The sequence below is a fragment of the Choloepus didactylus genome, chromosome 16 (assembly GCF_015220235.1).
Source record: "Choloepus didactylus isolate mChoDid1 chromosome 16, mChoDid1.pri, whole genome shotgun sequence".
NCBI classification, from domain to species: Eukaryota; Metazoa; Chordata; class Mammalia; order Pilosa; family Megalonychidae; genus Choloepus; species Choloepus didactylus.
The window spans coordinates 10,346,943-10,359,645 of NC_051322.1; the positions used below are offsets into that span (position 1 = coordinate 10,346,943).

Here is a 12,703-nt window from a genome sequence, read left to right on the forward strand (position 1 = left end):
TTAGCCAAGTGTAGGTAAAAGTTTAATATAACTAGATAGTGTGATGAGAAACTGAAAGGAAACTTGTCATTGATACAGGGGTTAGTTGAGGTGTTATTTAAATAAAAATAAATGTTAAAGAAAATGTAGGAATCAAAATACAGAACGTGTTCTCAAAGAATTTAGGTCAAACTGTTTACTCATGTTTTTTATCCACAATAAAGAGAACTATACTTATGCAATAATAAGTGTAGTTATTATTCAATAAGCATAATGTAATCTTTTGAATGTAAGAGATTAATGGAAAAATTTTTAGAAAGAGTATGATACAACTACTGTATCAGGATAGAACTAGAGGTAAAGGAAAATGATTCTACATTGTTAGATAGAGAGGAAACTAATGAGTGAAACTGAATTGACTCAGGGCCCTTTTAAAGGCTTTGCTGAAACATTTCCTCCATTTTAGTGCCTAAGTATCCTTTGTCAGATTATTTCGTTAAGGGAAATTATTACTCCAGAGGAAAAATATACTTTTAACGATGAAAATTGAAATCATTAAGGGAGAAAAACTGGTTGAGAATAGAATGTAAGGTGATGCTATGGAAATATGAACATTTGGAGGAAGAGATCTTAATTAAAGCACCTTTCCAGATTTTATGCTCTAGGTGTGTCAGCTGGCCTGGCAGAATACCTCACTGTTGGATTATTTTATCTGTGTTGTTGAGCAGGTGAATGTTGCTGCCAAGGCCATTCTGCTGTATCTGCTTCAGGGCCAATTGATGATGACAGCAATGACCTGGAACAAGTTTATCGAGTCTCTCTGTCCTGTCATTCCAGTACTACAGGTACTCTGTGCACTTCACATTGCACCATACAGTTTATCTCTGGAGGAGTGTGAGTGACATAGAAGCAAGCAAAGAGCAGAAAAATGAGAGAAATGTGAGAAAAATGAAGAAAAGCCAGGAAGATGCAGAAATGTGTGGCTATCTCTTGCTTCTATTGGAAGGTTAAACAAGGACAGTTAATTTCTCCATGTGCACTTTATATGTCCGGAAGGGAGGTTAAAAGTGAGGTGCAGGCACTTAGCAATGCCTGTGAAAAATAGAACTTGACTTTATATAGATGCCTTGAGGCAAAGCTAACGGTGCTTTTTAAGGAGACATTACACAACTAAACTTGCCTCATTAATTCTGTCAGAGTATGTGTGTGATTAGAGTGAGCCTGTGATGAACAACCTCTTATAAACAAAGCCTTTTTAACCGTTCTGGGCATTAAAAGAGTGAGGGATGAGAAGGTGGAGATAGGAAGTGCTGCTCTGGTGTGACCCTGTTTCAGAAAAGAGAGCTCAGACCCTGGGTCTTGAGGCTCACACAGTCCAGTCCCTGGCACGTGGTGCCTGGAGCTCTCCATCTTTGTTCTGTGGGAACAGGGGCTGAGGATCTGCGAACTGCCTCGTTTAGGTGAGGGGGCACCACTGTAATCTTAGACAATGGGAAAATCAGCAAAGGTCAAGAGGGTTGGCGTATTTTCTGAAGTTCTCTAGTACTGTTCTTTAAATGCAGTTTTATTTAAGGCGCTTTACCTCATGTAAGGTGATTTTGAATGGTGACTATTTTTCTCAGCTGATTTTAACAAGATTATGAGTTCTTGATAGACTGAATAGGATTCTTATTTTCAAGTTGAAAAGTTAAGCAATGTGTATAAAATCAAACTATAGTTTCTCTTAAAAAATCTGTTAGGGCTATGCAGACACAGAAGATACTTTGGGTAACTGCATTCTCCTTCTGAGCAAAGGGAGTGCAGAGGCAGGAGAGGATATTCTCCCTTCCACCACCCGATTAAAGTCCATGCTGCGACTCCTGCTAGTGAAGAAGCCAGGGTAAGCATAATATAATCTTTTGAATATAAGAGATTAATGGAAAAATTTTTAGAAAGTAGAGTAATTGTATCAATCTGTAACAGGATAGAACTAGAGGTAAAGGCAAGTGATTCTACATTGTTAGATAGAGAGGAAACTAATGAGTGAAACTGAATTGACTCAGGGCCCTTTTAAAGGCTTTTCTGAAACATTTCCTCTATTTTACTGCCTAATTATCCTTTGTCAGATCAGTTTGTCTTGTAGCCCTGTGGGCAGGTTGGAGAGCCATGAAAATAAATAGATTGCAAAAATTATAGAGCATTCTCTCCTCTTCTCTTTAGACTTTGATTGCTTCCTAGAATTATGCTTTTCTAAAACATTTGTTCTGGAAATTGAGGTTTTCTTAATTGCCTCATATGCATTAAATAAATGTATGGGAATAATGGACTCTTTGGCACCCTATGTCAAAAAAGATCCTGAGTTTATGTACCAGAGAAGGGGAGATGCATAAACACATGCTTTACTCATCCCTTCTCTAGCCTTCTTTCCTGTGTGTTGTAATTGTCCCTAAACTGACCACCCTTGATTTTAGTATAGATATCATTGCTTGGACAGAAGGCAGCAAAGAAAATCCATTATGTAGATGTCTACACTTTGTAAGCTTTCGTGAGGTACCTCAGCACATAGGAGAGGGAGAAAGTCTCACACCGTGGTGGAATCAATGCTAGTTCTTGGGAGATAATATGTATTAATAATATATATTAGAGTCAGCAAGTACTTATTGAGGGTGCACCATGTGTCCAGGAACTGTGGTTGGCTGTGGGGACGTGGCAGGATGCAACATAGCATGGGCATTGCCCTCCAAGAATTTGGAGTGACCTTGGGAAGGCAGACCTTAATGTCAGTTTTACTGTATTGTCGGAAAGTGACATAAATGTTATGATGAAGGGGACTTCACGGGTGATGGGACCACACACAGCAGGGAGACCCAACCTTGCCTGTGGTAGTGGAAGCACCTCCCCAAGTGTCTATGTTTTAATTGTTGTCTGATAAGTGATACTTAAAATCTGGCAACTTGTAATAAGCTTAAAACGTGCTCAGTTACCATGTAAGAACTTCTCAGAGGACTGATGTGTGGCTGCATGAAGATCTCCCACCTCAACCTTTGTACACTTAATGGTTTTTCTATTTTTCGTTTCACTGTCCAATGGTGTACAGCATTTAATCTTCTCTCAGAAATCTCCCACCTCCCCATGTAATTGACCTTAATCCTAATCCAGCCCAGATAAAATAGAATTTTGTTGGACTTAGTTAACAGTATTTGCATTTTTATATTTGAGAGGAAACTGACCCCTAATACATGATATTTTTCTTACATTGTAGTGATATCCCACTTTAGTTATTAGTTTAATTATTGCCCTCGAGGTTGGACCTAAGTTTTGGACTATGGCCATGCATCTGTGATAATTTTTATGCTTAAGATAGATCACTAGAATTGAAGTCAGCAGTTTTAGATTTAATTTGCAAATTAATATATTGAAGTTGATATATTTAATTTCAGAGTCTCTCCATTTGTAACTGTTCATTATTCTTTGTTTCTGATGTTTATTTTACAAATAGTATAAAATTGAATTAATAATTGAAGTTATAAACTAAAGCTTTTTAATAGAAAAAGTAAAATGTCAGTACTGGTAAAGTCTCAGTAAGTGTGGTTAATTATTGTGCTGTGTTGACATATTATGGCTGTTTGTAGTTACAGGCCTTTATAATGTATAGACATTTGTATAATACAAAATGTTGACTTAAATACTTTCTGTCTTTAGAGTCCGCTCCCTAGCATTAAAGCTTTTAGCTTTTCATCTTACAAATGAAGAAGGGGCTGATAGAAAGCGCCCTTTAGTAGATGCCAAAGTCCTCTCCAGAGTTACTAATTTATTCATTGTAAAAAAACAAATCGAGCTCAAATTGGATGACAGACGAGAGCTGATTATTAAGGTGACTATAACTTTTGAGTTTATTCTGTGTGTTATTTGATACATTCATCTATCACATAGTTTATGTTGTGTTCTTAAGTTTGTGTGTGCTCGGGAAGGAGAGACCAGGTAGCCTCAGTTGTAGCTATTCATGCTAGTTTGAAATAGTTTACTGGCTTCATCTGACTGCTGGACACATTTATTTACTGAACAAATATTCCTTGAGTGCCTACTATGCGCCAGGCATCATGGCCCTTTTTGTTTAGTATGTACACTGAAAATAGAAATTAATTTGAATGGTATACTAAATACCACATAAGGCCAATCTAGCCAAAAGAAATTTTGTAATGAATTTTAAAAACAGATATCATTAATACAAAACCTGTTGGGAATTCTTCTTGTTCTTAAGTTGGAAAGAGCCTATAATAGCAAGAAAATAAAAAAAAATAAAAAAAAATTTTAAATCCTATGACCAGAGTTTTCAGACTCTTTATTACCAGAGAGGGGAAAAATACAGGAGGCAAAGGCAGTTTCTCTTAAATGTTGCAGTGATTTTGAGATTTTATTGTTAATCTCTTTTCTAAATCCTTAGCTCCTTACATACTTTCAGAGGTTTAGGATCCATTTTCTTGTCTTTGACCAGGACTGCACTCAGATGATTCTGGACTGATGTGAAATTCTGTAGAGTAGAGCCAGCCATTATCATTGATTCATTCTTGTTTTATAGCTCCTCCTGTCACCTCAAGTGTACAATTTCTCAATTTTTATTTAAGTTTAGACCAGCACACCAAATCCTGTGGTAGTACTGTGCAGCCACATGTAATAAGTGTTTTTTTTTAATGGGGACTGACATCCAGTGTTCTAACCTTAGCATTCAGGGCCATATGACAGCCCAGGCAGGAGAGCTGGAGAATCTCCCACCAGCCACAGACCAGGTTTCTGAGTACTAAGCCATTGGTAGTCACCCTGTGCCTTGGGTGGTATGAGGAGGGGAGGGGTTCTGGAGCTGTTCTTTTGTGAGTCCATACTTAGGGCTGGGATCACAGTGGATGGGAGAAAGAAGGAGTATAAATTTTGTTCCTTTCCTCTCTCCTTTTCATATTGTCAGTTTTGCCACTCACACTCTGTCCTGATGTGAAGTGACAGGGACTGGTTTTAGTGGTGGCTTTGTTGGAGTGCTGGGTGGCAGGTCCCAGAGACTGTCTTCCCAGGCCCTGTAAGGGGGAAGCACAGGGAGAGAACTGGGGAATGCCAACTGGTAGCTTCTGGGAGCAGAGGGAATTCCTGGGATCACGTGTCTGGGGTTGCCATATCCAGGCATCCTGTGGAGATGCTACGTAACTTGGATGTCTTCTGCAGCATTCTTAAGGTGGTTATGGGACAATGCATTCTGAATGACTTTCTAGCAGAAATACCCGTTATAAGAAGGGAGGTTTATTGGACATGATGGGTTTTGTTTTAGATCTTAAGTTCCTCTCTGACCTAGGCATGTCATTGTTCCACATTTACTATAAATATATCAAATTCTTAGGCATATTGACCTTTGTTCTTGCTGGCATGAATTAGGAAATTTTATTGGACTGTTGGAAGCAGGTGAAAAATGTAGATTTTGTTGTTGTTTTTAGGTGGAGACTGTTGAAAAAGTATATGACATCTTTACCTCAGATGATGTTGATCTTGTTCTGAGAAAGTCAGCTGCAGAACAGTTAGCTGTGATTATGCAAGGTAATATCTTTAAGGAAAATGATTGCTGTGCTGCTGATAATAGAATTTAGATTGCCATGTCTAGCATTCAGGGATTGGCAAACGATTTGTGGATCAGATCTGGCCTGTGGCTTGTTTTTTGTCCAGCTCACAAACTAAGAATGTTTTTTATTTTAGAGTTATAAAAAATACAACATTTGTACAGTAAAAACCTAGTACTTTTTTCTGGACTAGCTCGTATAAATATTCTTTAAATAGGGTTTTTTTTTTTTTTTTCCAGAAGGGTAGGAATCTGTAGTATGAAATACTATCTTCTGCACTCTAGCATTCTCTTTTGTTTGCCAAAGCCTAGAGCTTTCGTTCTTTTTTTCCTTTTTTTTTTTCCTAACAGTTTTGTTCATACATCATATAGTCCAAAGTATACAGTAGTGCCTCTTGGTATAGTCACATAGTTATGCATTCACTCTCATTCGGAGCAATGAGAATGTTTTCAAACTGATTGTGGTGGTGAATGTATAATTTTTTAAAAATATTACAAAGGAAGATATGCTTGTTGCTTAAAATTTTTCAAATTATCCAGGTGTGTTTAAAATAGAAAATTAAAAGTTTCATCCTCTGATTTCAATCCAGGTATAACTATTATTAATAGTTTGAAAGTTGTGGATAACTGTTCTATACATTTCAAAATAAGTTTTTAAAACTACAGATTACATTTTCTAACTTGTAGTAACAATGCTTTTCTTGTTTACAGATATTAAAATGCATGCTGTGGTGAAAAAATTTTGCTTAATTGACAAGATAATTGAGTATTTAAATCAATGTGTGGATCAAGATGGTGAGGTAAGACTGTGTACTTAAAGGTATTATTAATCAGATCTGAAATGGAATTCAGCTGAATTTGGATGAGTACTTGGACTTGAAATCCTGGGTAATACCCATCACCTCTCATTTTCTTAATTTCTCAAAGTGTATCCCCTATAAAGGAAAATCAGTATTAAAATTTAATATGTGTATGCAGAAACATACACAATACTTACTAGCAGTGGAAAATAATTCCTACTATTTATTTGCGTTTTAGTTTCATATGATTTTGATGAAAAAGTATAAATTTAGAATAAGATAATAGTAGAGTGTATTTTATTTCATCTTAGACTTTATGAAAATATAATAACTGTTGCTTTTCCCTGCTGGCCAGGTTATAGAATGTATGATACAACCGTGCCTCACCCTCTTGAGAAAAGTTTTATGTGCCGACCCAGTCATGCGTGGTTCCCTCTCACAAGAGTCCTCTTTCTTGATCGTGCTATTCAGAGGTGACTACCATAAATTCTGCTCATGATGAGATGAGTCTTAAGCTTTAAATGTTTATTCTTGGACTGTAGATGACATTTATTTTCCATTTTTACCAATAGAATAAAGTTTATTAGTGAATATGCCACTAAAAAAGCCTGTTGCAACAGAAAATGCCTAATATTTTGGTGGAAATTTTTCTTATAATCCTGTTACTGAGTGGACCTAAGAGATAAGAAAACCTGAAGCCTCTGAGTGTTCTTTTGCACTTTGATGTGTCTTGTCATTCAGGTCCCAGACAGTTAGTAATTACCTCAAGAAAGGGATAAAGCTGCTGCTGCTGTTATTATTGCCTTCTTTCTAGTTCCTATTTCCTTTTTCTTGGTTTGTGCATGCCTTCAGACCCTAGGACCTTTGATGAGGTATTTGACTATGTCGTCAGACTGGCATTTCGAGTGTGGACACAACCCTGGGGCGTGGGTGGGTGGGTGTGCAGCTAGAGCATCCTGAGCATTGGTTTATTAAATTTTATAAGGGGTGGAGGTTTGCTGTTTTTTTAAATTCATTTTAGTTAGTATCTAATTTATAGTGTCTTTAGATGGAGAAATTTCATGCAGTATTGCCTTCTTTTTCTTCTCTTCTCTTCTGTTCTCAATAGAAAACATTTTGTGGTACTTTCTTTCCTAGAGGTTAGGCCACTGCTTTAAATATTGTAAGAGGCGTCTTGAGTACATGTCTCAATCTGCTTGATCTTGTCTGCATCCAGGTACAGAGGAGATAAGTGAGGTTTATGTTCAAAATATATTATTAGAATGAAGTCATTTTATCTTAGTATTTTCTTTTCTTCAGATGGTTTCAGATTGCCAAGAAAAAGGACAAGGTTATTTAAATAGCATCTGTAAAGGTCCAGTCCAGGCAAAGTTCTAAACAGACTCAGTTGTATTAAGGCTCATAAAAATTTTGAGCACGGTGTAAAATTTTTGTAAGTTCTTATACACTGATTGTCTGGAAGAGCAGCAGTTATGTATCTCTTGGTTTCTTTAATCCTGATAATTATCTTCCTGTTAACCTCAATCAATTGAATTTAGTCCCTAGCTTACCTTTTCATTTACAATTTTGATCTAAATTATTCAGTCATTTGACTAATTATGAGTACATACTTGGTTGTAGGCTCATTCTAGGGCAACAGAATTCTGTTTAACAATTTTTCTTTCTCATCACTGTGAAAATTGCTTCAACTAGTCTGAAAATATTTTTCATTAATGGTGTTAGTGTCAGGGCAAAATTGGTTATTTTGTCAGCTACTCAAATGGGAAAATTTATTCCCCCAGCAAACATTTATTGAGCACATACTGTGTGCTAGGTACTGCTCTACACCCTTGGTTATATTGGTGAGGCTGGCTAATGACCCTCTCAGAGCTTATAATGTAGTTGACGACTTTGACAATGAGTATATAATACAGCATAATAGTACCTATAATAGTGGAATTGCTGGTGCCAAACGAAGGGCTCCTGAGTAGATTGGGGAGTGGGAAAGCATCCCAGAGGATGTTTCCAGGGAATGTGGCATTTCAGCTGAAATTTCAGAAACATATAGGAGTTCAGATGATGAGAGAGGTTGATTTCTGAGTAGGAGCAACCACAGTGGTGTGTGAGAGAAAATGGTGTATTGGAGGAATGGTTGGTTAGGTGTGGCTGAACTGGGGGAGTCCAGGGTGAGGGGGAAAGTGGTGGGATGAGGCAGAGAGGGGCTTCATACAGGGCCTTATAAGTCAACGTTACACAGTGATGGGAAGCCGTTTAAGATTTTCTAAGCAGGGGAGTTGTGTTTTAGAAAGATTATTCTGTCTGCAGCATGGAGAATAGATTGAAGGGGTACAATAATCAGGTAACTTCTTAGACACAGTGCTTTGAATAACAAACGTATGTTCATGACATAGAAGCTGACGCCGAATTTTAGGGTTAGTAATTAGTATTCATATATTACACCATCTTTATCTTTCCATGAGGAAATTGAGGACAAGTGAGATTTAATGACTTGCCATAACCAGATAATGCTGGAGGCAGTAGAAGAAAACAAACTTCCTTACCTTTATTTGTGTGTGTTTTAAATAATTACAAAAATTAGACATACTCATGGTAAAAACTGAAACAATATTAAACTATATAAAAGTAAGATTCTAAATTATTTTCTTCATTTTCTTCTATCAGTTTCCCCAGAGGAGAATGTTCTTGTTATGGTTTGGCATATGTCATCTGGAATGATTTTTTTATGCATAATTTTATAATTTTCGTACTACGTACTACAGTATTGTGTAACATCTTTTTTTCAACTAAAAATATACCTTGAATATCTTTCCATATTATTACATATGTATCCACCTACTTTAAAAAGCAAAACTGTGCTTGGTTTGGCAGCACATATGCTAAGATTAGAATGATACAGAGAAGATTAGTATGGCCCCTGCACAAGGATGACACAGAAATTCGTGAAGTCTTCCATGTTTAAAAAAACCCAAAAAACTGCATAGTATTTCAGAGTTACAATTTTCCAAGCTAGTGAATATTTGTTTCAGATTTTTTACTATGCATATACTGTAATTGGAATTACTGGATCAGAAAGGTTTTATAAGATACAGTTGAGTTCCCCTAAAATCATTCCTCCCAATGGTGTATAAAAATGCTTATTTTTCCTCATAACTTTGTGAAACACTGGATATATATGTAATTTTTAAAATTTCTTTAATCTTATAGGTGAAAATGATATCTTATTGTTTTAATTTATATTTTTAGTGTAATTGATTATCTTTTCATACATTTATTTTATATTCTTATTTCTTATTCTCTGAATTGCCTATTTTTCTGTTGCATTTAATATCTTTTTTATAGTGATTATAGCATTTCTTTACATAATGTAGATATAACCCTTTGTCTGATTTTCGTGTTGCTAATGTTTTCTTCCAGCTTTTCTGTTCCTTTGACATAGTTTTTATTATATCTTTTACCTTTAAATAGGTGTAAATATTTTATGGAACTGTATAATGACAATTGGAATTTTCATCATGCGCTAAAAGGAAGGCCCTCTCTGTTCCTAAATTGGAAACATATGCTCCTCTACTTTCTCCTAATTTGTTTATAGTGTTATTTAAATCTATCTGGAATAGATTTGGTTGTATAGTATAAGATAGGAATCTAAATCTTTTTTTTCCTTATTGTAGAAAATGCATTGCAACAGTTTCTTAAGCATCTGGATCTTGTAGATCATTCTATCTCCACTGATATGAAGTGTCTACCTTAATATAAACTAAATTCTTACATGTCTCTCTGTATCTACATTGTTGTTGTTTTTAATCATACCAGTTACTTAAAGATGCTTTTCTTTTCTTGTAGTTAGGGAAAAAAATCTTCAAAAACTAATTTCTTGTTGCTGCTTCTCTGAATTTGCTAACCCTGTATTTTGTTATTATTCCTGTGTGATGGCAACTACCACACCTGTTTGTTTAGTATTTTGTAAGTTCCAAGCCCTGAGAATTTGGTAACATTGGGAGTGATACAGATGAGGCTTTTAGTGTTAAAGGATTTGATCAGGAGACTTAACTAAATAGTAAGTGGGAAAGCTAGTGTTCTTAGTTCAGAGCACTTTCCTTTTCCACTCTATTGCAGTAATAAACAAGAAACACAACATTTTAAACTCAAATCCAAGTTCTGTGGCACAAAGGGTAAAAATTATAAAATAAGATCTTCCAATGAGGAATCTTTAATTTAGAATTGGTAACCTTCCTAGAAAGTGGATCTATTTGCTTCTCTGATAAGCTGAAGCTTGGAAACATCTAGTGAGTGGATCTGTGGTTCCTGGACTCACAGTGTGTGCATCATCTGGGAGCCTACTAAAAGGTCAATTCTTAGGCTCCACCACAAACCTGCTGAATCAGAAACTGTTTTGACCAGCTTTCCAGGTGATCTGATACATTCAAAAGTTTGAGAGCCACTGCTCTAATTATGCCATTATTTTATCTGGGTGACACTGCCTTTCCCTGAGAATGGCATAACTTCCCTTCAAGTTACGACATTAGGTCATTCTTTTTAGAAGTAAAACTATTTCCTAAAAGCATTATTCTTTTTATTCTGCAGTTTCCTTGATATTCCATGCAGATCTTACTGTTGTGGCTGAAGTAGGAGCATTATTTTGTCTTCTCTTATTTGATGAAATATCAAGAATGGACATGTGGTGAGTTATAAGAATTTCAAAAATTTTTTACTCTAAGGAATTATTTATCTAAGGTTTCTGATGCAATCTTATAGCAAGGTATGGACATTTCTAACTCATGAGGCATGCGTTTTCCATACATTTGAGTAAGCAGTATGGAAAAGCCCATTTGCTCAAAAAGTCACTCTGAAATTTTATTTTTGAACACTACTATGTCCAAAATTTAAAAAAATTACTGTAGTGTTTTTTCTTTTAAATATATTTTTAGTATATATCTTCAGTTTTGTTTGTTTTCTTTAATATTTGATTCCTGTAACAGATATCAGGATGATGTTTAGGATGATAATGACTGATTAATACTGATATTGAGCAGAATCTGTGGGTGGGGACACACAGTTCACTGCCCACAACAGCCAAATTATGTGAATCTTTTATTATCTGAATGGTTTTTAGAAAAGCATAATTTACTCTTCATAAGCAAATTCAGGTTGAGCAGGAAACTATGTTGTAACTTTACCAAACGATAAAACCAATTGCAACTCTTGATTCAAGTTTTGGTTAAGGAACTGAAGCAAGTTGTATTTGTTAGGCAAAATTATGGTCTACTCAGTTGTTGCTTACTTCTGTTTTTCTTTTATAAAATAGGTCTGTTAATCCTTCTGATAAACCTTCTTCGCCATCAGTCTTCAGTTTGCCCTTCTCAGTTGTTAGAAGGTAAAGCATTTATCTCTCCGATTTTCTTGAATTGTTACAGAAAGGGAAATCAAAACCTACAATTTGTCATAATTTTCATTTTACATTTAAATCAGCTAACATAGTGCTTTCATGTTTCTCTAACAGTGCTGCTTTGGAGGTGTCAGGAAGTCCTCTCTCCTCCAAATCCTGTTTAGTTCACCAATTTTTTATTTTGTGTTGTTCAAATCTACAGAAAGGTTAAAAGAATTGTTCAGTGAACATCTGCATGCCTTTCACCCTGGATTCGTCAGTTGTTAATGCATGGGTTTATTTGCTTTCTCTCTCTCTTTAAATATAAATATATAAATGTAAACATAAAGTATAACTATAAACATTTATATTTATTGATTTATACTTATTTTTTTCCCTGAGCCATTTGAAAAAGTTTTCAACAGAATTTTTTTTTCCTCCTAAATATTCCAGCATGCTTCTCCTTAGATTAAGGACATTCTCCTACGTAATTACTAGGATACGATCACATCTAAGCAAATGAAATATAATTCTGTAACATGATCTAATTTCTCCCTAATTATACATACGTATAATAAAGTACACAAATTTTAAGGGTTTCGTTGATGAAGTTTTCCAAAATAAACAGAACTATGTAACTGACACCCAGATTAAGAAATACAATATGACCATCGTGCCAGAAACCCTGTTCCTGCTTCTTCACTACCTTCCACCAATCCACAACAGTAATCCTATTTTGATTTCTAATATACAGATTATTTTTGCCTGTTTTTGAATTTTGTAAATAGAATGTATCCTTGTGTTTGGTTTCTTTTGCTCAGCTTCGTGAGATTCATCCAAATTGTTGCATGAAGCAGTAGTTGGTTAATTTTCATTGCTATAGAGTATTCTGTGTAAGATTATACAAAAGTTTATTTACCATTCTAGTGTGGATGGACATTTGGTTTGTCTCCAGTTTTAGATCAATATGAATAAATGACTGCTAAG

At 35.4% G+C, this 12,703-nt stretch overlaps 1 protein-coding gene and 1 non-coding gene across 8 annotated transcripts in view; both read left to right on the forward strand.

Moving 5' to 3' along the window:
- The window catches only part of RTTN (rotatin), a 214,614-nt gene that overhangs the window by 68,424 nt on the left and 133,487 nt on the right, over nt 1-12,703 (forward strand). For 6 of the 7 annotated variants that reach the window (XR_005212183.1, XM_037805750.1, XM_037805751.1 and 3 more), the window contains 8 exons: nt 708-824; nt 1,719-1,858; nt 3,661-3,832; nt 5,436-5,535; nt 6,266-6,354; nt 6,710-6,827; nt 10,936-11,032; nt 11,657-11,725. Coding sequence is in view for 6 of the 7 variants with exons in the window: in XM_037805750.1 (XP_037661678.1) it covers nt 708-824; nt 1,719-1,858; nt 3,661-3,832; nt 5,436-5,535; nt 6,266-6,354; nt 6,710-6,827; nt 10,936-11,032; nt 11,657-11,725 (902 nt within the window). In the remaining variant the exon portion in view is untranslated. Of the gene's footprint in view, nt 1-707; nt 825-1,718; nt 1,859-3,660; nt 3,833-5,435; nt 5,536-6,265; nt 6,355-6,709; nt 6,828-10,935; nt 11,033-11,656; nt 11,726-12,703 lie in introns of those variants that run through there. The other variant, XM_037805755.1, reaches the window with a different exon arrangement.
- LOC119511918 lies at nt 9,207-9,313 on the forward strand. The gene has a single exon (XR_005212265.1). It is a non-coding gene; the product is annotated as a U6 spliceosomal RNA (small nuclear RNA).